The 27,463-nt window shown below is 32.9% G+C and overlaps 3 protein-coding genes across 6 annotated transcripts in view; 2 read left to right on the plus strand and 1 right to left on the minus strand.

The window, feature by feature from the left end:
* LOC128233463 (diacylglycerol kinase beta-like) overlaps positions 1-14,824 on the plus strand; it is a 94,911-nt gene extending 80,087 nt beyond the window's left edge. For all 3 annotated transcript variants that reach the window (XM_052947142.1, XM_052947140.1, XM_052947139.1), the window contains exons 15-24: positions 446-520; positions 1,629-1,714; positions 3,085-3,174; positions 3,940-4,171; positions 4,918-5,008; positions 5,415-5,628; positions 6,317-6,437; positions 8,601-8,661; positions 9,050-9,140; positions 9,471-14,824. In XM_052947142.1, coding sequence (XP_052803102.1) covers positions 446-520; positions 1,629-1,714; positions 3,085-3,174; positions 3,940-4,171; positions 4,918-5,008; positions 5,415-5,628; positions 6,317-6,437; positions 8,601-8,661; positions 9,050-9,139 — 1,060 coding nt within the window. In that variant the 3' untranslated portion in view covers position 9,140; positions 9,471-14,824. The remainder of the gene's footprint in view (positions 1-445; positions 521-1,628; positions 1,715-3,084; positions 3,175-3,939; positions 4,172-4,917; positions 5,009-5,414; positions 5,629-6,316; positions 6,438-8,600; positions 8,662-9,049; positions 9,141-9,470) is intronic.
* Positions 14,825-16,027: 1,203 nt separating this feature from the next.
* The window catches only part of LOC128234654 (protein OS-9-like), a 28,590-nt gene continuing 17,154 nt past the window's right edge, over positions 16,028-27,463 (plus strand). Inside the window, exons 1-4 of the mRNA XM_052949023.1 lie at positions 16,028-16,210; positions 18,292-18,474; positions 18,975-19,041; positions 19,560-19,636. Coding sequence (XP_052804983.1) covers positions 16,076-16,210; positions 18,292-18,474; positions 18,975-19,041; positions 19,560-19,636 — 462 coding nt within the window. The 5' untranslated portion in view covers positions 16,028-16,075. The remainder of the gene's footprint in view (positions 16,211-18,291; positions 18,475-18,974; positions 19,042-19,559; positions 19,637-27,463) is intronic.
* On the minus strand, positions 20,410-27,425 carry LOC128234655 (uncharacterized). Of its 2 annotated transcripts, none has more exons than XM_052949025.1 (3): positions 27,338-27,425; positions 22,204-24,140; positions 20,410-21,398 (listed from the first exon to the last, which is right to left on the minus strand). In XM_052949025.1, exons 2-3 carry the CDS (start codon positions 24,067-24,069, stop codon positions 21,093-21,095), a joined length of 2,172 nt encoding a protein of 723 aa, XP_052804985.1. In that variant the 5' UTR covers positions 24,070-24,140; positions 27,338-27,425; the 3' UTR covers positions 20,410-21,092. The 2 variants fall into 2 exon arrangements, with proteins under 2 accessions (XP_052804985.1, XP_052804984.1); XM_052949024.1 differs by lacking the exon at positions 27,338-27,425 and adding an exon at positions 27,036-27,171.

Genomic DNA, 27,463 nt, shown 5'->3' on the forward strand with positions numbered 1-27,463 from the left:
AATTAAATTGTTTTTTTTTTGTAGAAAATATATGAAATGGTCATTTTATTTATAACTTATTTTATAATAATAGAAATACTGTTAGAAGGTTGATTATTTGTTAGGGATTGTAGCTGACTTCTTGTGCTTGGTTAAAGGTACATCGCATTTGGTCTGCGGGCTCATACCATATACACTTTGCGCAAGCATCTCAACATGATTCAACCCACTGATCAACCGACTAACATGATATTCCCACTTGGTTATGCACTTTTCAATGGGGATGGGTGGGGAAGGAGGGCTGTATAGGTGTAGCATTCAGGCACATTGGAGACTTAAGACAGTGGGTGAAATAAAATAATTGAAGCACCTGGTGTGACTTCTATCCATGTAATGATAATACTAGAGCAAGGTTGATACCGAGTAATGAATAAATTCATTGTATGTTAACGTTTCTTTTTTACAGAATAATGCGGAAGTTCCAGTATTTGTTAAACCCTCGACAAGTGTATGATATTATGAAGGGAGGACCACAAGTTGGGTAAGACTAGTTGTTATATAATATATCGATTATTGAGACTTCCCATGTCCTAAGATTTGTCTGCTGAAAAGGGCAATTTTTACATCCAGCAAAGAATTTGAGAGTACCACACATTCTATAATTATTGCCACATCAAAGATTTCTTTTGAAATCATTAAATAAACATTTCCTCAGGTTCAATTTCAAGTTTTATAATTAATTAATACCAGAATTATATACCACCACCCCCCCAGCTCATGGTGCAATGTAAGATCATGATGTAGTGTAATATCATGATGCAATATAAGATAAGGATGAAGTGTAAGATCATGATGCAATATAAGATCATGATGAAGTGTAAGATCATGATGCAATATAAGATCATAATGAAGTGTAAGATCATGATGCAATATAAGATCATGATGAAGTGTAAGATCATAATGCAATATAAGATCATGATGAAGTGTAAGATCATGATGCAATATAAGATCATGATGAAGTGTAAGATCATGATGCAATATAAGATCATGATGAAGTGATTGCTCGTTATATAACGAAAGCACATTGCATGTTTTATATTTAATAAATATTCTTTGTCTAGACTTTACAAGTTGTAATCCTTAAATATTTTTCTAATGTCATTATTCAGACAGATAATTTTTTATGTGGTCAGAAAACACATTCATTGTGATTCTATGGAACACGCCAGACAATGACATTTCTACTAATTTCCATAGAAATTTGTTTTGATCCAGTACATGAAGAGGAGACACAGAGGGTCAATAAGAAGGAAGTAACAATGTTATAATACAGAGATTGCATAAGAACACATGTACGTCAAATACATGGCAAAGATTGGAATTGAATTTGGGTCATTAGCATTATAATTATACACTGTTCTACACCTATTGGCATAAAAGTGAGCACTAATAATTATAATTTTCAACAAACTTTTCACTGGTAAATAAATGTTTTAAGCTCCTTTCTATGATCTTTATATTGGTAAGCCTGGAGAAGATAAGGGAAGCAAAACATGAATATACATGGTATCAGAACTGACAAAGGTTCCATCACCCTAAGTGCATCTTTAATCTCGAACATGTTTAAGACTTATATGTTGGTGTTTCAGGTTGCATTTTTACAAGGATTTAAAGTACTTCCGGATCCTAGTGTGTGGTGGAGATGGGACTGTGGGGTGGCTACTTGAGGCCATAGGTATTCTTATGGAAGTTTTATTCCTGTTGAATTACATATTAAGTTCTTATTCCTGTTGAATTACAACTGGAAGTATTATTCCTGTTGAATTTCAAATAGAAGTATAATTCCTGTTGAATTTCAAATAGAAGTCTAATTCCTGTTGAGTAACAAATGGAAGCATTTTTCCTTTTGAATTACAAATGGAAGTCTTATTCCTGGTGAATTACAAATAGAAGTCTTATTCCTATTGAATTTCAAATGGAAGTCTTATTCCTGTTGAATTACAAATGGAAGTCTTATTTCTGTTTAATTACAAAAAGAAGTCTTATTCCTGTTGAATTACAAATGGAAGTCTTATTACTGTTGAATTACAAATGGAAGTCTTATTACTGTTGAATTACAAATGGAAGTATTATACCTGTTGAATTATTAATGGAAGTCTTATTCCTGTTGAATTACAAATGGAAGTCTTATTCCTATTGAATTTCAAATGGAAGTCTTATTCCTGTTGAATTACAAATGGAAGTCTTATTCCTGTTGAATTACAAATAGAAGTCTTATTCCTATTGAATTTCAAATGGAAGTCTTATTCCTGTTGAATTACAAATGGAAGTCTTATTACTGTTGAATTACAAATGGAAGTCTTATTACTGTTGAATTACAAATGGAAGTCTTATTTCTGTTGAATTACAAAAGGAAGTCTTATTACTGTTGAATTACAAATGGAAGTCTTATTCCTGTTGAATTACAAATGGAAGTCTTATTCCTGTTGAATTACAAATGGAAGTCTTATTACTGTTGAATTACAAATGGAAGTCTTATTTCTGTTGAATTACAAATGGAAGTCTTATTCCTGTTGAATTACAAATAGAAGTCTTATTCCTATTGAATTTCAAATGGAAGTCTTATTCCTGTTGAATTACAAATGGAAGTCTTATTTCTGTTGAATTACAAAAAGAAGTCTTATTCCTGTTGAATTACAAATAGAAGTCTTATTACTGTTGAATTACAAATGGAAGTCTTATAATTCCTGTTGAATTACAAATGGAAGTCTTATTCCTGTTGAATTACAAATGAAAGTCTTATTACTGTTGAATTACAAACAGAAGTCTTATAATTCCTGTTGAATTACAAATCAAAGTATGTATTATACCTATTGAATTGCAAATATAAGTCTTATTCCTGTTCAATTACAACAAAAGTCTTATTTCTGTTGAATTTCAAATGATGTATTATTTTTGGAGTGCTTATTCCTGTTAAATTAAAAATAGAAGTCTAATTCCTGTTGAATTACAAATGAAAGTCTTTCAAATGAAAGTCTTAATCCTGTTTAATGATTTAATAATGATTGAAAAAAGATTATTAACTCTCAGTGTACATATTTTCAGACAAGTTGAACTTTGACCCTCAGCCCCCTGTTGCTGTGCTACCTCTAGGGACGGGAAATGATTTGGCCCGGTGTCTACACTGGGGTCGAGGTAGGATCAGATTATCTGTTTCCAACTGTTATTTGGTAGCTACAATATTGGTCTTTACAAAAATATGTCGAAATGTGTTGGCCTTATGCGGCATCATCAGCGCAAAACATAGCCCCCCCCCCCCCCCCCCCCCCAAATGCTTCCGTTAGGGTTACATCCTTTTCAAGAACAGGTAGGTTAGGTAGGGTTTTTTAGTTTTTATAAGGCTTTATGTAAGAACTTATCACTCAAGATTGTTGTTAAGGTAATCTTCTGTATAAAGCTTTAAAGTTTTAAACTACATAATTTAACATACACTAAACAAAAAACAAACAAAAAGTAATTCTTTTTCACCAACTGACTATAAAAACATTAGGGTTGGCATGTATTTCGTAGGTAGGGTTGGGTAACCTGAACCAAATGTATTTTTTTTATAGACCATAGCCTGATGCACAGTAAGGAAACACTGAGTGTCATCGTGGATATCATTCACAAATTGTGGGTAAATGCCGAAAGGTACCAAGCAACATTGAGACATAAAATATTTTGGTATATTTTGGCTTGGACCTTCAAAATTAAGCGAGTAGTCTGGAGTCAACCATTCGAATAAAAAGGAATTTTCTTTTATACAACATGACATCACGCTGGTGCAATAACTCAATAACTGCATATATAATTAGAAGCAGATATTGAGTTCTTGCACTAAGGTGACGTAAGGGAAGAATTGAGTGAGATGAAATAAACTATACTTTGTATCTTTTAACAACAGTCCCTTTTGTTCTTTAGGCTATGAGGGTGAGAGTCTACCGAAGGTGTTGGACCGGATATCTCGTGCGGAGACCATATTGATGGACCGATGGCAGATCGAGTTCTCAAAGCCGGAGGATGGTGAAGATGAACAGGGCGACCCTGTACCCTATAACATCATCAATAACTACTTCTCAATCGGCGTGGATGCCTCGATATGTCATAGGTTCCATATAATGAGGGAAAAACATCCCGAGAGATTCAACAGCAGGTACAGTAGTTGTACTGTTTTGAATATATAACTAGCCTCCAATAAATTAAGCTTATATCCCTGCCAATGGGATCACCAGACGGATTCTGATTTCATTATTTAGGAAGATTTAGCCAGATTTTCAGTTACCCTTGAACTGGTTTTATTCAGTGGGTTATTCAGCAGTCTGCACGTATATTGAGAGAAAATGTGCTGATTGTCCAGAACTCAGTCAAAGTTAACAATGTTGTTTATTTCATCGTCGTTAATTTTCAAATCTTTTTTGCGCGTGACAGTTCATGGATACATGGATTTGCAGTATATTTAAAATGATTTGAGACAACTATTTCAGTGCTAGTTGTTTTATTATTGTTTTATGAAAGTATTTGAGTATATCAACAATTATATTCTCTTTGAACATTAACATTAATGTCATTTATCGCATTGTTAACTTTAACAAAGTTCTAAACAATGAGTCTTATGGCACCAAATGAAAGTTAGTTTTTTTATTTTGCCTTAAAATCAGCAGGCAGGCTGAACCCAGATAATGCCATTAGTAATTTGTTAAGCAAAACAAAAATGATAACAATAATAATAATTTATATGTGCTCTCAAAGGTTCAAGTCCCTTCAAGGTGCACTTTGGTGCAGCCTCATAAAATGAGACAATCATACTGGTTTCTACCCTGGAAATGGACTTGTGTGTTATCCGTATTACACATTTTATAATTTTGTACACTTCATTGAGGTTATAATGTTTTATTTCAGAATGAAAAACAAGTTGTGGTATTTTGAGTTTGGCACGTCCGAGACACTGGCAGCGACATGCAAGAACCTACATGAAGACATTGATATCATGGTATGAATGGAAGGAAGTTATTCCATTGTGTTTGAAAGACAAATCTTATGACAAATTTAACCAATGTGATACACAAGAAAAAACAAAGACAAATGGTTCTACGTGAAATAAGAACATGTGTCTCTATATTTTTCATAATGTGCTCAAAATCATGACAGACCATCACAAACATTTGAAGTCATTTAGTTCCGCATAGCAAAAATTGCCTAAGGAGAAGTTTTTGTCATGCTCATCTATTGTTAATAACTTTTAATGTTTTGAGATTTTTTTATTGATTTTTTTTGTCGTGTTTTTAACTCCTTTAAAAAATATCATCAGAATAATCATCGTATAGCATCTGGATATAAATCATGGATAATCAATGTAAATCATATGGATAATCAATGTATTATCATCCTTATTCTAGTGTGATGGTTGCTCACTGGACCTTGCGAATGGCCCTTCATTAGAAGGCATCGCCCTACTGAACATCCCAAGTATCTACGGGGGCACTAACTTGTGGGGGGACAACCCTAGCCAGAAGAAGCGACGCAAGGTTCAAAAACAAATGAAGAAAGATAAGGACAAGGAATTGTCCACAAGCAGTATGTCGTCTGTGGAGCTCGGCATCGCAGTGCAAGGTATGGGGCTTGGAAATAAATCTTGATGTGTAGTTACCATATCAGAATATTATAGTTATAAAACTTTCGTATGAAACATAAGGTAAAGAAATAGATAAAGAAAAACTCCCACGAGTTATCCACGAATGGACTGTTGTCAGCTTTGCATCACTGTGCAAGTTTCATGGGGAAGAGCTGATATACATGTTTTTAGATGAATAATTATGTCTCTCCTTCGACTGAAAGGGACACATACTGTATTTATCATTATTCATATTCTCCACATTATTCTTCTTTTTTTCTTCATTCAAATTTTGTCCAAAACAGAACTTAAAAACTACTTGAAGAAATTGAATGAAGCTTGGAACATAGATAGATACGAATGTGAAGTTGGGCAAGGTGCAAGAATTAAAACTCTGGGGCACTTTATTGCAAAGCTATCTCCCTTTGTTCATTATTCATAATACAAACTTTGTCCAAGCACTTACCCAAAAACTATTTGAAACATTTGATTGAAACTTGACACATAGATGAAAGCAAAGTGAAGTTGTACACCTTGCAAGAATTATAACTCTGGTTTATTGCATATTATTTATATTTTTAGAAACATATGACTGACATTTGAGGAGCTCAGCCTCTCTCAGTAAGATACGGGAATAAAGTCTCTTAAATGCCAAATTAAAGAAAATAAAACTTTGTTACATTTTAGATGTGGGCGATAAACAGATAGAGGTTGTTGGCCTTGAGAATTCAATGCATGCAGCCCAGGTGTACGCAGGGCTGCGGGCTTCCGGGAAACGCCTCGCTCAGTGCTCATCTGTTGTTATCAGGTAACCAGTCTAGTAGCTTTAATTGAACTAGAAATATAGATGGTAGGATTGATTTTGCACAGTTGTACTCCAACTAAATGCACATCCACGCAATGCGATATCAGTCCATCAATAATACTGATGGAAGTACCGGTATGTGACTTGCACTCAGAATAAAACAGCTTTGTGTGCGAACAAAAAATCAGCCTACATTTAGATAAAATTATGATCCATGTATTAATTATACCCCCACAAACGAAGTTTAATTATACCCCCACAAACGAAGTTTGAGGGGGTATATAGGAGTGAGCTTGTCGGTCGGTCTGTCTGTCAGTCGGTCGGTCTGTCGGTTTTCATGGTTTCCGATAACTCATGAAAGGCTAGACAGATTTGAACAATTTTTGGTACACAGGTGTAACATCAGAAGATACAGGTCAAGTTCGATATTGGGGTCAAGGTCACTGTTACTAAAAATAGAAAAACGGTTTCCGGACGATAACTCATGAAAGGCTTGACAGATTTGAACAATTTTTGGTACACAGGTGTAACATCAGAAGATACAGGTCAAGTTCGATATTGGGGCTGGTGGGGCCAAGGTCAAAGTCACTGTTACTAAAAATAGAAAAACGGTTTCCGGACGATAACTCATGAAAGGCTAGACAGATTTGAACAATTTTTGGTACACAGGTGTAACATCAGAAGATACAGGTCAAATTCGATATTGGGGCTGGTGGGGCCAAGGTCAAGGTCACTGTTACTAAAAATAGAAAAACGGTTTCCGGACGATAACTCATGAAAGGCTAGTTTTTCTTGTCAGCAGTGTAACTTCTAAATTACTCAACAGATTTAAATAAAACAATACAAGCATGATAAAAGAAGATGCAGTGTGTAGTAACCTTGGAGTTATGGCCTCTTTTCAAAGGTTTGCCATTCCTGTTTCCAGGCGGCTATGGGGGTATTCGTCACTCCTGTGACAGCTCTAGTTTTGAAATGTTTTATTGATTTGAAGCTTTATAATGTAATTCAAATGTAAGAACATTGTCCTCGCTTAGATTTTCAATATTATAGTTTTAAAACATATATACTGATAATATATATGATACCCTCATATGTATACCCATTTGCGTGCTTTATGCTGTCTCAATGATTATCGCCAATGCATTAAAGATTGTTGTTTTGTTGTTGTTGACATCAGGAATGTTGTTTTGTTGTTGTTGACATCAGGAAACAAGCACATTTTCAACTATAATAGAACTGCCTTATAATATCAGTCAAATAAGTCTATTAGTTAAATGAACCTTGTTTTATTTGTTACGTCATTTTATTATGCCCCCACAAAGTGGCGGCATATAGGGTTGCCCTTGTCCGTACGTACGTCTGTCCGTACGTACGTACGTCTGTCCGTACGTACGTCCCGAAGATTGTTTCCGATCTAATTCTTGAAAACCGTTTGTCCAATCCTCACCAAACTTTAAACACATGTTTGTGACCATAATATCTTGATCAAGTTCGATAGTCATGGAAATCGCTTTAGTCATTTAGGAGTTACAGCCCTTTTTTGCCAAAAATTCCCGAAGATTGTTTCCGATCTAATTCTTGAAAACCGTTTGTCCAATCCTCACCAAACTTTAAACACATGTTCGTGACCATAATATCTTGATCAAGTTCGATAGTCATGGAAATCGCTTTAGTCATTTAGGAGTTACGGCCCTTTTTTGCCAAAAATACTTCAAAAATATATGTTTCCAATCTAATTCTTGAAAAGTATGTGTCCAATCCTCACCAAACTTTACATACATGATTGTGACCATAATATCTTAATCAAGTTCGATAGCCATGGAAATCGCTTTTGTCATTTAGGAGTTACGGCCCTTTATTTGCAAAAAAAGACTTGAAAAATATGTCCCGAAGATTGTTTCCGATCTAATTCTTGAAAACTGTTTGTCCAATCCTCACCAAACTTTTAACACATGTTTGTGACCATAATATCTTGATCAAGTTCGATAGCCATGGAAATCGCCTTAATCATTTAGGAGTTAGGGCCCTCAGATTATCCTGAATAATCATTATGGCTTATTTTCTGTGACAAAAAATCGAAGTGGGGGCATCCGTGTCCTATGGACACATTTCTAGTTTCTTTAAGCATGTATTAAATGTAGCAAGTATTCCCTGGTTGTGTTTCAGAACTCGGAAGCGGTTTCCCATGCAGATAGATGGTGAACCGTGGATGCAGCCTCCCTGTACTGTAAGAACCTCATTTTGTTGAAAGCAATTATTATTGTAATGACATTTGCAGTCTATTATTATTTGTACATGTACCTGCAGATTTGTATCCTGGAATATGCTTTTGAAGAATTGACTAACAATGATATCAACCCTTTTTTTAAAGCGTTAGTAATACTTTTAGCTTTAAAACATCAATTTTTGAACTGAAACATGAAAAAACTGTGATCTGATCTTTTGTCAGCAGTCTTGTATCACTGGTTTCCAGACATGTAAAAATTGGTCAAAACAGTCAATCTGTGAAAGTGTGGCTTTAAAGAACAAATCCTACTGATTATACAAATACTTATTGTGTGCAAAATGTGAATGAAAAATCAACATACTAAATATCCAACGTTGTTCTATTTCAGATATCGGTCACTCACAAAAACCAAGCGCCCATGATGATTGGACCGCCCTCAAGAAAGAAATCCTCTCTGTTTAAAATGTTCAAGAAATAATGTAAGTATTATGACATGTAACTATGATGTTATTCTTTTGAAGTTATATGAATGAATTGCAATGATACAAAAATACTAATTCTGTGCAATATGGCCAATATAAATGATAAATTAAACCTCCTTATGCTAATCAAGTTTGTTTTAAAATGTTATTTCCATATATAGGCACTTTGTTACGTTTTTTTTTTTTTGCTAATACTTAATGAGTTATATTAGTGGAATTCCCAGAAAACTTTCAACAAGCAACTTGTCTTTCATCAGTTAAATCATAGTGCATAAGTGAGTATTTAATTAACATAAGTGAACTATAAATTTTGCTCTTATATTTCAGACCAATGGCCTGCAGTTGCTCATCTGTTCATTTCTCACTCTCAACATACTCATCTAAAAATAACAAGCCAATCAACTTCAGGGAATATGTCACATGATTTCCAAGTGACCAATCAGCATGCTCCTTTCATTTTAAATGACTTTTACTTTATATTTTGTCTATTTTGTACTCAATACTCCATGAATGTTGTTTGCCATATACAGTTTTATATCAAGTAGTTGATATGTTAATCATGTATTATATACTTCTAGAGAATTCTTTCTATTGCAAAGTAGATACTTGTAGAGAATTCAGTATAGTAAGATAAGTAAAGTCTGGATTGGGAAATGAATGGAAATGGTATTTACATGTAGGTATAAATTTTTTCCTTTTTCCTTATTAAGTTTACAATGTGTAGTTAACTTTTATAAAAACTGTTTCAAAATCTATTGAAGTATGCTGTGAAAAAAATCAGAATATAAAATTATTTGAAGGAAACCAGCAGAAAAAGGTATTATGTATCATTAAATACGGAAAAGGTAGTTTTTTTGGTATTTTGTGAAACCGCTTTTTACAGAGATTTTTTGTTATTATCTATCTTGAAAGTACCAATGAATGTAAAAACATAGGGGCTGTGGTTGCTGCCAGCCTATTTTCAGTCACACTAAGACATCATATTTGCTTCTTATGTCATATTTACTCTGAGACACATTTCTGCTTATGACGGTTTATTTTATAAAATGCTTATAATGTGCAATTTCAAAGATGAAGATGTTTTTGCCTAACTCAAAGTGAAACCAGGGTTGTATTAAAGAAGCATTTTACATTTAATTCTCAATCTTTCCAAGAGTATTTTCTTCACAATTTCCCCGTTTGTATTATTTCATTCATGTACTGGTATTATATTGTATTATATAATATATATAACTAAATAAAAGTGCAATAACTTAAGTTCTCACTAATGTTTAAAGCATTAGATCATTCTTTTGTGTTTGAAAAAAAAGAAGACATTTTGGTATTTTTACACTGAAGTGCAAAAATATTTTAGATTTATTTAAAATAAACTTCAAGTTAAAAATGAATTTTCTTGCCATATCACAATGGTGCATAAAGAGGTTACGCCGAAGCTTGATAAGTTTTATTATATATTTTGGAGACATGGGTTGTGAATGCTTAATAATCTCTTATTGGAGCCATTTTATCAATGAGGGTATCACAAATTTGAGTTTTGAATCCTTAATTTTTTGTTGTAAAAAATCATTTGGCTGAAACAGTTACACTACAAGTATATTTGTTGAATATTCAGGCTAGATGTTAAATTGATTTCCGACACTTGCCCTGTGTCCAAATACAGTGAAATTTCAAAATCGTACAATATTTTTTAGTTACCCTCATTGATAAGATGGCACCGGTATTATTTGTACGTCCCTTGTTATTGGCTATATGTTCTATTAGAGACAACGTAAAACATTAGGCCGGTTGTTCAGATCTTCGTTAAAGTTAACAATGATTTACATCAGCATTGTTAATTTTAAATCTTTGTTGCTCTTGAAGATTTGTGATCAGCAGTATTTCTAACAAAATTTGAGACACCTGTTGCCACTGTACTTTTTTATTTAAATATATGAGCACATCCTCAAAAAGTTAATACTAGTATTTAAAAGTTAACAACGATGTCGTTAATCAAACTGTTAACTTTAATAAAGTTCTGAACAATCAGCCCATTATGTTGAATGTAAATCCAGTGTTCCTCATATATCTTCCATTGATTTCCAGAAGGGCTTACCAGTCCTGGTTAGGCCACAATTAGTACATTGGTTGTTTGGCGTTTTCCTACCCCCATTTTTAGCCCATTCATATTTAAAATCAGTTCATACACATGAATAACAAACATAAATTTTAATTAATAAACCTTAACTTTTTAATAAATTATGCATTGATGGAAAATATTAGTTACTGATAGCAAGATCGTAACTGTGTATTTAATAGCTGAAAAAGCTCAAATATTAAATGACTGGTGGGTCCTAAAAGATTTTCAGTGATCGACTATTAGGTAGAAATACTGCACCTTTTTGTCAAATTAAACATGGTATCCTTTATAAGAACCATTGTTTTTTAATTTTATTAATCCATTTTGGTGAATTAAAACAAGTGAATTAATTGTGGATATCTTATTTGGGAGTAAGACTAAGAGTGCATCTTTAAATAACAAAAATAAAATAAATAAATCTGAATAAATAATATGAAAACTTTGTGGGGAAAAATAAGGTCACTGCATTCACTGGTATTTTTGAGAGGTGGCTGGGAAACACGTAACATACTGTTTATAAATTGTGGCCTAATTAATAATTATGTGAATAGGCCATTTTGGCAAGCATTGGACAATATGTTCCTAGAAATTTATATGAACTAGACAGTATGTATGTAACTATTGATAAATAAATAGGACATCTTTCCAGTGATTGAAATTATGGAATCTGACTACTGTCAAAGTGTTTCAGAAAGCTCTTGGCAGAAGACAAATGTTTAATGCTACAAGTGTTTGTACTTTGACTGTGACTAAGTTACACAAGGTTAGTCTTGGCAGCTTCTTTGATTTCTGTTTTATATTATAAATATGGTGCTTTTTGTGGTAGCATATTTGTTTCTTCTTTGTAAACATGGTGTGTAGTGGTTTTGCATCTACACCTTTGGATGAATGATTGTGGAACAATACACCTATGGGAGTAAAAGTGTGGACTGCTTGGCATAATGGCGTTTTAACTTCAACTATATTTTATGCATGATAATTGTTTCTGTGACAGAAATTCTATTCAAAATGATTGTTTAAAAGAGATCAGAGTTTTGATAGGATATTTTGAAAAATGTGAAAAATTATGAAAACATAATTCATTTCATGTATTTGAAGTACCGTATATAAACTTTGATAAGAATAAATATTACAAAATTAAATCAAATTTGGTCTTATGAATCATGAAAACTATATTGAAAGTATCACAAAAATTGTTTATGAATCTCTGAAGAAAAAAAAATGTAATATAAAAAAAAATCATTGTTAAATTACTCAAGAAAGCTCAAGTTAAGGTGTATGTATACATGTACATGTATGTATTAATACAGTCAGAAATAGTGCTGCATGTTTGTTATTATGATTCTTAATTTACTTGTGCTACAATGTATGTACAAATCAAACTTGAAATTACATAGAGGTATGTACTTCATTGACGGATTACAATGCATTGCTGTTTTTTCAAATGGTTAAAAATAAACATGATTTGAGTTGAGTTGTCTTGCTATGAAAATAGATTTCTATGTGTTTAAGTAGTGCTTTACATACCAATTTAAGATTGATCTGTATGACCTGTGAAAGATATTTATTTTAAGAAGTAGTAAATGTACAAATTAAGTTGAATTTACAATATATGGTTTAACACCTCCATTTGGCTTGGGTTAAGATTTTTCATATTTTGATTTCAATTTGATCTTAAGTTCATCTATCCCATGAAGTGGAATACACATAATTTAATGAATTATTTCACAGGCCCCAATTTCTCGAAACGTCTTAAGTCTCTTATAACAGAATTAAGCTAAGTTCTCTAAAAAAAATTCTATAATTTGCGTTATATTTACTTCTTAAAGATTTTTTAGACTTTAAATAAGAAGTATCTTTATGAAAATTACAATAAATCATTTTTGACTGCTCAAAATTAAATTTAAGTATGTATAATTATGGCTTATTGAAATAAGCTACTTAAGCCTGTTGACCTTAAGAAGTTTCGAGAATATGGGGCTAGTTCTTTACATTTCTGTAAAATAGTTTCACAATTTTCCATTTTTATGGGAATTTATCACTGGTGATAATGTGCAATAATATTGTTTAACTTTATTCAACTTACCTGATCTGTTTTCCAAGGAAAACTATTTGAGGTAATGTCAAAGACTTGGTGTCGTTGTCAGAGATGTCACTGGCATTACCCTCATGCAAAACATTATACCTTGACCATAACTCTTAAAACTGTACAAGATATTCATATGAAACTTGGTATACATGTTGCATGAGATGAGCTTAAATGGCTTTTGCTCCTTTGATGCTTGTTAGGTTATCTTGTTGGTTATAGCAGTGTTACATATAACAATATATTTATTCTTTAATTGATTCTATGAATGGAAATCTATCAAATACTTGACAAATGCCATACAAATTAATTTGAACATTTATTGCAAAAAATATATCTATTTGTTCAATTAAATAAAAAGTAATGATATAAACATGTATTTTGTATAGACATTCAAAACTATTTTTTAGATTTTTTAGCTTCATAAAATTGTGCCAAACATAGTTTATTTTTATGTGTAAAACATTTCAAACAATGTTTTTACATGGGCAGTGAAACGATCTACGGATAGATTAAAGCAACTTGAAATGATTATAGAATTGAATAAATGCTTTCAAGAATTTAAAAATGCTCCTTTTTTACATATACTCATATTGCATGTAACTAAATCTTAAGTAGTTTAATAATTATGGGGTATGTTTTCGTAATATGATCATATTAATATACTACTAACATTGATATGGTGTTGCTGTACCATAACAAAGACGGTTATTAAACTATTTATGTGTTTGATAATGTGTATCTTGAAGTAAACAATAACAAAACAAGATAGAAGTTTAGTCGTGTGTTTATTTAAACCCAACATAAAAGGAATACAACTTTTTGTGTGATTCTATTTTATAAAATACTTTCATAACATATGTAAATTAAAAAAAACTTTTCTGCAATATACACCTGTATAATAAATTATTTTGTTTGATAGATTTTTGTTTTGAAATTCATTTTTTTCTGACTTGTAATGATTGTTTTTCTGTATTGATTTTTTAAAAACACATAGGTATTGATTTGATATTCATATATTCTTTTACATGAGTTTTTATTAAGGGCATACATGTATGCTTTAAGTAAGAGTTGCACGTATAAGAGACTAGGTATTATAGTCGAAAAACAATGTTGTCATTTTGTGGCAATGTTATTTGAGTAATAATCGTTTTAGAGATAAAATTTAACTTTTTTTGTGTATAAACAAGGTTTTCTTTTGTAATTTATATCTTTCATTCTTGATGTATTACTTCAATCTAATATACATAATATTACACATAATAATACAATAATATTCATTATAATTTCACACATTGTTTTGTTAAACATTTTATTATATATTAAGAGTACTAACTCTCGTATTCACTAATTGATCTAATGTGTATTTAGTATGATTACTAATTTTAAATCTTGTTTTATTATTATTATGATTGTTATTTGTCAGTCTATATTTGTGTATTTGTACTACAAGTTGCTGATAAAATATACAGAAAAAGCTTATAATGTGTTGTGTCTTTTTGTAGTTGGACCAATGAAAACCCACAGAGATTGACTTGAAACATTCTACTTGGCAGTTCTACTGTTATAAACGTTGCTCCTTAGATTCTTCATGATTCTGACCCATGTCTTACACCATTTTATGGTACTACAGAGTGTAAACATTATTTGATAGTGCTTATTGATAGGTAAAGGAGAAAAGTATTTGCCCTAGTGGACTGGTTGGAGTGAAAATTGACATTGACTTTATATGATTGGCAAAATGTGCCTTCAAATTTATGAAAAAGGCTTGAAATAGAAGACTGAATGTATCATTGCAGAAATTAAATACTAAATTGTCATTTTCAAGGGAATATAATGCCCAAAATTAAGGATGTTTTCACCCAAAATTTAATCTGATTTTTTTTTATGTTGGAGACAATGTAAACATGAATGAATAATGGTCTATTGTGTACATATAATTACATTTTGAACAAATGGTCCATTGGAAGTACACAATACCAAGTAGAAAAATAGCAGTCTGCGATTGATATCTCACAAAAAACAGAATTATTCTTTTATTTGCAATTAATTTGCATTGATGTTAGTTTTATTATGACAGCAAACCCATCAAAATTGTATAAAGGTAAAGTATATGTGCATTGTTAATGTCATTTTAGCTTTAAAACTAGAATCATTTATTATATTTCACTGATCAATTTCAATAAACCATCAAACAGTGTACATGAAATATATAATACATCACATGGATGTAAAAACTGTTCACTGCAAATAATGCAGTATCAAGGGGTACCAGGTACATTATAACTATGATGTGACAAAGTAACTATTTATCACTGATAATAAATATGGGCCACAATGTATTGGTTAAAGCAACTTCTGGGATATTATTTGGATGACTTTAAATGTAGATAATAACACAACAAAAAAATCAGCATGATAAACTGGAGAAGGCCGGCTGTGTTTCAGAAGAAGGTTCAGGCTACAGAGGATAATGAAAAATATAATACATGGGCTTGTTTCTACTTGGTCACTATTCACTTATGTAAAAATACAGTTATTTAAGATGCATTTAAAAGAGACAATTTTGATCACCTGTCGAAGGGAAGTAATCGCTACGTCTATTTCGTACCTCGAAAGTTGTTGTCTGCAGAAGTTTGCAAATTTTACGCCGATAAAATTAAACGATGACGAGATTTTTATTCGGAAATCTTGGATCTTATCGTTGATTTCAATGTTGCAGACAAGAAAATGTCAACAACAATAATATATATTTTTGTATTAGCAGCTTTTCAACTAACATTTGCTTTTCTTGATCTGGAGGAACTGAAGACCTTTAACTATGGCATAGACATACAGTCAGAGCCAGTTGTTTTGAAGGAAGGGGTATGAACAATACTCTTTTCCAATTGTTTGTGTTGTCTGTTTCTCTCTTATTTATTTTAATTTTAACTCCAGCTGAGACTGCAATATCCCTGTCGATTTAGTTGACTAACCTCTTGCATACAACATTGCAGTATGAGGTCATGCATGTCTTCATGGCAGTCACAACATTACATGTCATACAAGCTTATCAAATTCTGAATTTCAAAACCAATGCTGTCCTATTTCTCCAATAAGGACAGTCATGTGCTAGGGCTAGTCCATATAAACAGCTGCTTCAGAGTCTTTGACAACTTTTGATTTGGAGACTCTACGCGTCCATATCCCACTTGTTGTTTTCTTAGCCAAGAATGACAGATCCCAGCGCTAAGTATATTGAGCGGAAAGATAACGTGCACCTGCTAGTTGGTTCCAAAATGGCAATGCTAAATGTTGACAGAAGTCTGACTTATACTTTCATTAAACACTTCAGTGTAATAAGAAAAAGGTATTGGCTTAATATAATTAATGTGTAACTTTTGTGTTTTTATTAAACAGTGAAGTGTTAAGTATTGTGGATTTACTCAGTGTTCGACACTAACGGGGTCCCGGGATCCCGAGGACACCAATTTTTCGGGAGGGACACCTGAACTTTGAAGTCCGGTATTCCGTCAGGACACTTAAATTTTGACTGATAAAAGCAAAATATTAATGAATAAATAGCGTTTCATTTATTTATTACCTAAATTTAGGTCCCCTAAATTTCTTAAAAGTGCATGTGAAAATGATATTATTATTAATACGTCCAACACACTAAAGCGAAAGTATTGCTGACTTTTTGACTATAGTTACGTCATGAATCTATAAATAAACAGGTCATTTCCAGTGCGCATGCAGGTTAACGCTGCCGTTTTGTTGTTTACATAATCAACAAGGTCAGAGGTGACAGACTTTTATATCGGTTTAATAATTATGTTGAATTATTTTGCTTATGTGTCAATACCGCCCCAAAAAGAAACCAACACTACTGACTTTGATGCTTTAATGTTGCGACCTTCGAGTTGGTACAGTAATATTTACGGCACAAATACTGGAATCCTTCTATTCAAAATTCTTTGTTGTAAATATGCTTCGATCAAAACAATATAGAAATAAAATTCCCAACTTTAGTTTTATAAAATGCAATCAATGCAGACATTTTTGGTCATCTGCTCTTACAGTATGCACTACACCTGTTGGGCACGCTGATTGATTGATTGATCAGCAGCTCTACTAAATATAAACTTTTCACAAGCCAGATGTAATATTCCTACTGTTTCTCAACAAAAAGCACTCACATATGACAAGACCCTGAACCATGGCGTATTTTATGCGTATTTTCCGAAAATCTTAAAATAGTAACAACATCAAGTTTTTGTTTACATTGTATCCATCTGTGTTTTTGACTGAAAACAAAAGAGACTTAGACATTCTACCGCTTTTGAACCCAATATACTGACTTGGAGACCCAAATCTTCCTCTCTGCCATTGCCAGAGGTTCATATGTCTGACATTGTGCTACTAACTTGTCATTACATGCTGTTGAAAACATGTATAATATGGTGTTTACTTGAATTACAAATTGAAAAGTAAAAGGCACTGTATTTGCATGTTAAATTTAATATTAAAACAGGTTAAGTAATGAAAAAAATGTAAAAAATGGAAGGGACTCCTAATTTCATGAAGGGACACCTGATTTCAAATGTTGGTGTCCCTTCGGGATCCCTTGGAAAAATGGTTAGTGTCGACCCCTGTTTACAGTTGAAGAATATATTTTACATTGGTATGAATCAGTCGACTTGTGGCGTTTAGGGAACAAAATGAATATCCAAATGTTAAAAAAAGTTCCCTATTTATTTGCAAAAAAAATGTACAGATGTTTTTGTTTCTCACATTCCTGTTGACAGTGTTGTTATGAAAGTTGTCATTTCTGATGGCTGGTGATATAATGTGGTATAGCGTCACTAAAATGTCACCATCTACCTGTTATTCATGGCTCTTCTGGCCTGTAATATTCGTAAGGTATACACTGACCCCCTGCTTACAACATACTTTTTGTTTTACAGGAAGATGATATTGAAGATTTGAGCACTGTGAAACTGACATCAAAGTTTGGCCAGACTTATCAGTGCACATTTCCCAACACTGTAGAACACGAGAAACAGAAGGAAGAGGCAGAGAAGGAAGCCCTAGAGACAGGAATACCAGACCTTCTCAAACCCATAGAGACGGGGCCATGTCTGAGAAAGGTTTAGCCCTCTATATGATAAATTGCTTATATTGGGGATATGTTATAAACAAGTTAATCATACAATGAGCTTTACAAAACCTTTATTCTGATAAATGTCTTGGATATATTTTGAAACCAAATAGTACAGGTTACACTAGGGTTATTAGCTTGACTTTTGTTAACTAAGTAGCCTTTTCCAAATCTCAAAAACCGCTCCAGATATTCAAATGCTACTTGGTACAAATATCAGCGGAGACAATAAACACATGTATACCAAGGCTCATAACTCACTTATTGTTGAGTTATGCCCTTAGTTGGACTGGAACTAGCATTGATGTTTACTACCCCATCTTGGTAACATTATTTGACATGATTACAGTTTCCTGGAATGTAATATTGGTACCAAGAGAGATGTATGTTAGGATGGTAAAAGTGATGAACCAAAAATATCCTTAATTAATATTGAGGAAATGCAGGAAAAATCTCGTACACCTGATTAAACACTAAATTCATTTTCAGACTAAAGACTGGTGGAGCTATGAATTCTGCTATGGGAAAAATATAAAACAGTTTCATCTGGGCGATGGTAAGGATATTAACAGTTGTTAGATTGTTGTACTTGTTTTGGTTGTGTTTATGTAGTTTGATTAAAACATAAGTACAAGTTGCATTGATCAAAATTCACATTAGTACAAAGGTAAAAAGGTAGTTTTAGTGTTTTATTAGCTAGGAGAAAATTCCAATGTTCCTTTGATTCTGGCTTGAATAATTTTTGGTACATTACAAAATAATTTTTGGTACATTACAAAATTATTTTTGGTACATTACAAAATTCGGACTAGTTGTAGTAACTCATTCAACCAAAATATATAGGTTATTTTGATTACTTCCCTTAGTTTAATAAAGAATATTAAGGGCCAAATTCAGAACAACCACTCTCACTCACACTCCAACCACATTCATGCAATGGACACTCGAGTGACCGACTGTTTCAATTTGTGAAACCCTTTGAAAAATGATAGTAAAATGATATAGGATCCCCAAGCATTCAAAATTCACATAGTTGTACATTATGTTAATTGATTTATCCATGTTATATTACAGATGGTCGAATAGAGGGAGAGATCGTGATGTTGGGATATTACGAATCTGAGTTTAACTGGGATGAAGATGCCTCGGAGGTAGGTGTTCAGAGGTTTTCACACAAATGCTTTAATTTATTGCAATTTTAAGTAAAGTCAAAGATCTATGACAAAGGCGTTATGAAATCAAACAGGTAGAGATAGATCTAAGACCTATGTGGTCTTTTTCTCAAGAGTTATGGAAGGGTGCTTGGAGGACCAGCCCAGGCACCCATAAGCTTTTATGTAGACCAGCTTGGTACCTTTCTGCCTTCATAGACTGTCCAATATTTATTAACTGAACTTTACAATTTGGCAGTTGAAAGTTTTACTTCAAATAAACACAATTCCTTACATTTTCTGTCAAATTCATATGTTCCATTACTATTCAATCCGATACATTGTACCTTTTTCTACCTAAGCATCCTGGCCCTCTTCTACAGCACCCTGCCCTTTTCAAAAACCTAGCTGAAACCTAAGTCATAGTAAACATAATGAATGCAGAAAATATGATGTGTTGTGTTCTGGGGTAAACTGGAGTACTTGGGGGGAGAGGGGGGACCACTTGTCTGACTTGGTGGCCACAAACAAAACTCACATATGCCCTTCTGAAAATTGATCTTGGGACACATTGGTGAGAAGCATGTGCTCAAACCACTGTGCTTTCCAGACCACCAAGAATACAGCTAGACCATTGAAACAAGCAGTTTGACAGTTGAGGGGAACTTTGGTAGAAAGTTAAGGATATACTTTGTTAATATTTATTTCATGTGATATTCACTGTATCCACAATAAATTTAAAAGTATAAAATTGGTACCTGATATAAAAAAAGAGAATTTTTTAAAGAAGGACAATATGTGTGGTCATTCAATGATGTGCATAGTATTTATATAAAGGATTGAAAAACATGTGCAAGAATAGAAATATACAATGAAATAGTGTACACACTAATCTAAATATGAATATATATATACATTAAATACATATATTATTCAAAATATCGATCAACGTTTTGAGCATCTGCATAACTGAATAGTAAAAAGCACCTGCATAATTTTAAATGAGATTATTTTCATGATATGTTTCTTGCATATGTTACAATTTGTACATTTATAGCATTAGTTTATTTGATTTATTGTGATACACACTATATTCATGTATAACATGTACAATTGTATACTTCAGCTTTTTACAGTTTATGTATTCTAGTTATGTTGCATCTAAATTCTTCCAGAAATATTGCATAGTAATTCACACAAACAAAATTGATGGGAACATTGAAAATTGCGATGCCTTTTCAAGTAATTCATTGGACATGTTTATATTTTTTGTGTATCTTTTATATCTACAGCATTGAAAGATAAAAAAGGTTAAAGATAACTGGAATAAGTAACAGAGCTCCCTTATTTTTTTTGAAAAAAAAAAGCTCCCATAAGCAGCCACGTCCTTAATAAAATATGAAACGAAAATGCAATTTCTTATTCATGAGCATTTTGGGAGAAAATGAATATAATGTTATGAGCTGTTAGTAGGAGTGGGACTTGGACCAATCAGAAGTGACTTCATCAGTCCCTGAACTGTTCCGGTATGTTCGATCTCGTATTGTAGAATGTTCATGTGGATCTTATCAGCGACGTACAGATAGCTCTTCTCTTTATCAAAGCACATGGCCACTGGAGAAGTGGACGTTTTATTGTAGATAACGCGGTACTTCCGTAGGTCAGGTTTGATAATCTCGATAAAAGACGTCCATGATCCTCCGCAGACATAGATGTTACCGATCTTGTCGTCTGTAATGCCAGTCGGTAAGGCATACTCCACCTTAAAGTGATAAAAAAGTTATATATAGTATTTATGTGTAATCTTCATCTTTCAATTCATTGCAGAAAATAGTTAAGAGTATAATATATAATCTTGTCCCATATTTATTAATTATCAAATAAAAGCTAGGAAAGAGCACTTTCATTATTCTCAGCTTCTGCTCTGATTTGAAGGAGAATGTAAAAGATACCATTGAAAAATATCCAATAAAAACAGTTAGGTTTCACATTTTCGATTTCTGGCTAAGCCCCAAATGATCCACCGTTATGTAAGTTAAGCTCATTTAGAGCACAAGGAATCATTGGAAGATCATGAGCTGTATAACTTTGCTCGACCTTGTAATTCAAGGTCATGGTTTTCTTTATTTACATTGAAAATTTACGTTATGTATTCTTTAATCCCTAATATAATTATTGTATAAGTTGAGAGTTTGCGAAAAAAGCAACTGCAGTTTATTTTTTGCCAATTATTTCTAGCTTAAAGGAATTTTTCTTAACAAAAAAGCATTGTTTAAGAATTACTAGAAACTTATTATATGATAACCTGCATTGTCTGTCTGAATATAGTTCTTGCGAATTGAATTGGTAAAGTCAAAAAAATTCTAACCAATACATCTAACTTTTAATATAAAGTACATTTTGTAGTATTTTACCAGAAACTGTTGTATAAAGAAATGATATGTTTTAATTACCTGAAAGCAATATTTTATTCATTTTTAAAAAAGATTTATTCTGCGATGGTTCAATTTTACATGAAATAATACTATATTGAATTATGGCTCTATCATTTCGTAAAAAAGTTATACCTTATGCCTGTATTTGAATGTCCCATCATGCCCTAGCAGAAGGACCTCATTCTCGATCCTGTTTGTCAGATACAGGCCATTTTTGTTGGCCAGCAGGGAACAGTCCTTGTGACCGGGACTGAACGTGCGTATGGTCGGCAATTCACCACTCTCACCAGTTAGGTGAAACTTTTTAACCACCCAGTCGTCTGCTTCAGTAAGGTGGTGTTTTCTAACTCGTTGTAACATGTAGAGCTTGGTGTCGTAGTGAGCAATTGCGTAGATTTCTGCCTCAAATGGCAGTGTCTTTTCGCGACTGATTTTGTTTGTTTGTGGATGACACGAAAATAGTTGTAGGCGCTTTAGTTCGGGCATGGACGCAGCCACTGTGCAATTTTGAACTGCTGCTAATCCACAGTACTTCACATTGATGTTCATTTTGTCTAATGGATTGAATTCATGGTCAAAAAGTTTGAGGCACTTGTTATTTTTGTCAAAAATGACGAATCGATTATCAGGTAGTAAAGTCATTGATTTCACATAGCTTTGTTTAGAATCGCCTTCGATGCCGATCTGATATAGGCCAGATTTATATTTTGAGAATTTCTGAAACGGTTTAGCATTCTGCTGCCTGTACAGTTCTTGCTGAAGAAGTAGATTATTTCCCTTTTTTCCTACATTCTCCTCCGAAAGTTGCCGCAGATAATTATTAAATGACCCTGATGACTTTGATTCTTGCGACGGAGAAATAGGAGTAGTTGCTTCTGAGGTCGTTGTGCTAAGTCTTAAGCTGCTAGACTTAGAAGTACTTTTACTTGTTCCTTCACCAGCATGGACCTTGTCGATACCTTCCTCATCAGTTACAACAATCTTAATCTCCATTGTCTTACATGTTGATGCTGCAATAGCATTTTGTATATCCTCTGGCTTAACATTATAGGGATTTTTTCGTTTCCCTTTCTTGCTCCCTGTTTTGCCTACAGTTTGAGGTCTTCTTGTATACCTCCTTATTTCTGACGCAAATCCTTCAGAATTTGAACTGTCTGACAGAAGCCTTTGATATTTGGAATCAGTCTCATCCTCTGAGTACTGGGCTGGAGTTGTTTCACTTGTGTCTCCCAGACTAAGATAATCAGCAGTAGATGGAAACACAAAGAATCTTGCCTTCTCTTCTGTTGGGCTAACTTTACTACAATTTACTTTTGTCATTTTCGGTAGAATTTTATCAGTGTCTTTGAAAGATTCCAAATTGTCCTGTCTGTGAAATTTTCCATCCTCGTTTGGTTCAAGGAGTTTCTTAGGACAACCTTCATCCTGCTCTTTAGAGGTGTTTTTGTTATTCCTTCTCTCTGCCCTGTCATCACTGTTTTCTTTGTCACTACTGTTTGCCATTTGTAATTTGTTTTCTTCTTGCTTCGGAACAGAATCTGTTGTCTTTGTCTGATTTCCCAATCTCTTAATGAGACTGAAACTGTTTTCTTCACTTAAACTGTTTTCTTCTCTTTTCGTTGACAATTTGTCTGCCTTCTTCTGCAACCTTGGACTCTCTTCTCCTGGTTTCTTTGCAGCACTTTCCACTTTCTTCAGTAGCTTTGCTCTCTCACTTCTTAGTTCCCTCAGTGATCTCTCTTGTTCAGGACATTGAATCAGTTTACCTAAATGCTTGTCTGGCTCCTTCCTCAAAGCATTTTTTGCACTTTGATTTTCCCTTCTGTCTCTTCGGAGCTCATGTATATGAGTTTGATTTAAGTTTACTTCAATGTGATCGCCCACTAAAGTGTTCCGTTTCCTAGCAGATGCCCTTTCTTCGTTTTCTATATCTGCTATGTTTTCTATACTGTCATCTATATAAGCGATGTCATCCAAGTCTAGGAGAATACTAGCCATGTGCTCAATTATATCGTTGTCTAATTTTTGTATAAAGATTTGTAACAAAAGGTTTCCTCGTTCTTTTGTGCCTGAAATACAAAATAATCATTAATAATAAATTTTTAAATGCTGTCATTAAACAAATGTCATGAAAGTTTTTTGTGTGAAATTGATTGAATTTAATTATTAAAATCAAATATTCTTGATTTAAACATGTAATTAATGGAACATTGATTTTAGATCCTTTATGCATCAAAAATAAGCGGAACTTTTTTCTTGTTAAATTTATGAAACTTTTTTTTCAAATTTATTTAGGAATTACAGAAATGCTGGGTACAGTTTGCCAGAAACAAAATTGGTACTAATGCATTAGCAAACTTAAAGCCTCTTATTCAAAGTCCATTAGGGATACTAAAATAGACTAGTAAAAACATGGTCAGGTGGTTTGATGTCCAAGTGACCTATTGCTTGAAAAAAGAATAAATATTAACTATTTCAACATTGTTATCTCAACCGTCAAACAAAACAATGGTCCTATTATCATGGTCATATTGTTTTCTTAATTGTAATACGACTGCCATTATTCCAAAGCATTAATAAACTCGAGGATGAAACTATCGGGTTGTTCAAATAAATATGCAAAAGTGACAATGATGGAGCGAAAGTCTAAAATATTTAGCTTCAAAATCAATACATTTATAATAAGAGTTATATAAATATTCAAGCACCTTCAATTGATTTTTACCCTCAGCACTGAAAACCATATGTGAAGACTTGGAGCCATTTTGTGATTAATTTTTTATAACTCATCTGCTTTTTCGAAAACAGTCACGGTGGAGTTTGTAATAAGAGACTTGAGTCATCTTTGAAAATCTAATGTTGCATGTGCTGACTTCATTGTGAAATGTCTGTAATTAAAGGTACATACGATCAGATTGTGAAATGTCTGTAAATAAAGATATATACAATTAGATCGTGAAATGCCTGTAATTTAAGATATTTACTTTCAGGTTGTGAAATGACTGTAATTAAAGATATATACAATCAGATTGTGAAATGTCTGTAATTAAAGATATATACTATCAAATTGTGAAATTTCTGTTATTAAAGATATATACTCTCAGATCGTGAAATGTCTGTAATTAAAGATAAATACTATCAAATCGTGAAATGTTCGTAATTAAAGGTATATACTGTCAGGTCGTGAAATGTCTGTAATTTAAGATATATATTCTCAAATTGTGAAAAGTCTGTAATTAATGGTATATACTGTCAGGTGGTGAAATATCTGTAATATAAGTTTTATACTGTCTTATCGTGAAATGTTTGTAATTAATTGTACATACTGTCTGTCTGTGCGTCCGTCCATTCACAGCTGTAGCTTTTCTCATTTTTATTCGAATTTCAATTAAACATCACTGCAATTCACTGTAGCATGGGAAAGTTTGTCAGGCATAGCATTCATGCTCTTGCCTCAAAGGTCAATGTTACTTTTAAGGTAAATATTTGCCGACAAGACCATGTTCCTTTAACAGTTTGTGTTCAAAGAGGTGTTTTAGTCTGATTCCATATTGTGCATTTATATCATATCGTACATTTAGCAAAGCAATTAAATAAAATAATCATAATGCTATTTTTGAACTCCTCTTTTAGGTTCAAAATCGCTCCTACGATAAATGATGCAACTCCGACCTGGGGTCATTGCTAAGAAATATCTAAAATCCAGATTATTTCTGTCTGTTCAAACGTCTGTCTCCTGTTACTTTATTTCACCTAATTTCCTTAATACTTTTCTTTATGAAAATCTAATGACTCTGTTTAAAAGCATTGCATACTTTTAATGGCATGCTGTTACTGTTTCTGTTTTCCTCTGGCATTATAGAATTCCAGTGATTGCCCTTAATGTGAGTTCACACTATGAATGTTTGACCCAGCATTGGCCAGCCTTTGAAAAGTCTAAGAAATGAGCCCATACATCATCAAAATTGAATGCGCTAGAGCTTGGCAGCATTTGCCAGCGTTGTATTTATTTTCTATCAGTGTAGGTGAGCTTTAGACAAACAATTAGTCAGCATAGGTAAGCAAAGGCCAGCATCAGGCGAGGTCTATAAGTGGTCATATTGGTTAGGATCCATTGTCTTATAAGTTAACCTAAGTTACAAGTTCACTGTGGAAAGTTTGCCTATGCTGGCCTCTTGCGTTTTGCATCAGGTTCATTGGGTCCGATACACATGTTGGCCTCTGTTGGACAAGTGTTCAGCTAAGTTCGCCACTGCCAGTTAGTGTCTCAGTTAACATTTGCCAACGAAGTCTAACTTAGGCAAACTCTGAACAACTAAATCAAGCATTCAGGAACGGTTACAAACGGAGCACAACTTATACCAGCATTTATTTCTTAACGTCAACAAAGTTTTTGCATGTTAAAATTTTCAACGAACACAATGTTCACCAGAGTTAGCCAGCGAACATCAACTCATATAAATATTTAACAACTTTTACTAGCTGAGCTTGACGTTGGCCCAAACATTAGTGAAGGTCGGTCCAAGCGTCGTAGTGTGAACCTTGCTTAACATGTAATGCTAAAATCAAATGACATTTGTAATTGTTTTTAATTGCTTAAAATGTTCCATTGAATATCATATTGAAATATGTTAAAATAAATTATCATAATGTTCATGTACATTAAATGCAAAAAACATTGAATTAAATAAATGCTAAGTCAAGGTCAAATGTAAAATGTAAAACCAATCCTTTCGTCAAAATCGTCCAATATATCAATATACTGTATTTTCATTCAGCTGTAATGATTTAAAATACATTAAAAGTGATATTAAATAGTTTTAGTTTACTATAAATATTATGATATATAGTTTAAGTTTTCTTGGCATAAAATTTTATCTGACAGTATTTGCTTATCAAAAAACAATACCCATAAAATAATAATGAACCAAGCGATGATCTCTTAAATAATTTGCAAATTTTACCTTCGAGTGTTTTGATGCTCTGTCCTGAATTATTTATATCCATTAAATGAACAATTTGGCGAGAGAAAACAATACGTATCCATTATTATGCCTCTTAGCCATAACTTATTCAACAAAATGACATTAATTAATTTGAACCATATACGCCTGACATCTCATCTCCTCTGTCTTAATTCAGTGACATATAAATAACTATATAAATGCATTTAATTGTCATGAATGGTAGGGCACAAATTCAACCTTAGCTCAAAACTGAATAAAAGAGTCCGCAAAACAATTCAAACAATAAGATATTTACTTACATATCCATATTGTATTAGTTTGAAGCAAATGAAAAGTATACAATTAAATAATTGACTCCGTCCCTGATATTATTGCCTCTGGTATAAAACTTTACGAGGACAAACTATCTGTAGTGAGTTGGTAGT

The sequence above is a fragment of the Mya arenaria genome, chromosome 5 (genome assembly GCF_026914265.1).
Source record: "Mya arenaria isolate MELC-2E11 chromosome 5, ASM2691426v1".
NCBI classification, from domain to species: Eukaryota; Metazoa; Mollusca; class Bivalvia; order Myida; family Myidae; genus Mya; species Mya arenaria.

What these genes read in the sequence shown, in the direction of transcription:
- LOC128234655 (XM_052949024.1), bottom strand. Translation starts at nt 27,078, where the DNA reads ATGGATATAAATAATTCAGGACAGAGCATCAAAACACTCGAAG. An exon ending in GAGCATCAAAACACTCGAAG is followed by an intron (nt 24,141 to 27,035) that starts GTAAAATTTGCA and finishes TTTGTATTTCAG; the next exon opens with GCACAAAAGAACGAGGAAAC. An exon ending in CATTCAAATACAGGCATAAG is followed by an intron (nt 21,399 to 22,203) that starts GTATAACTTTTT and finishes TATCACTTTAAG; the next exon opens with GTGGAGTATGCCTTACCGAC.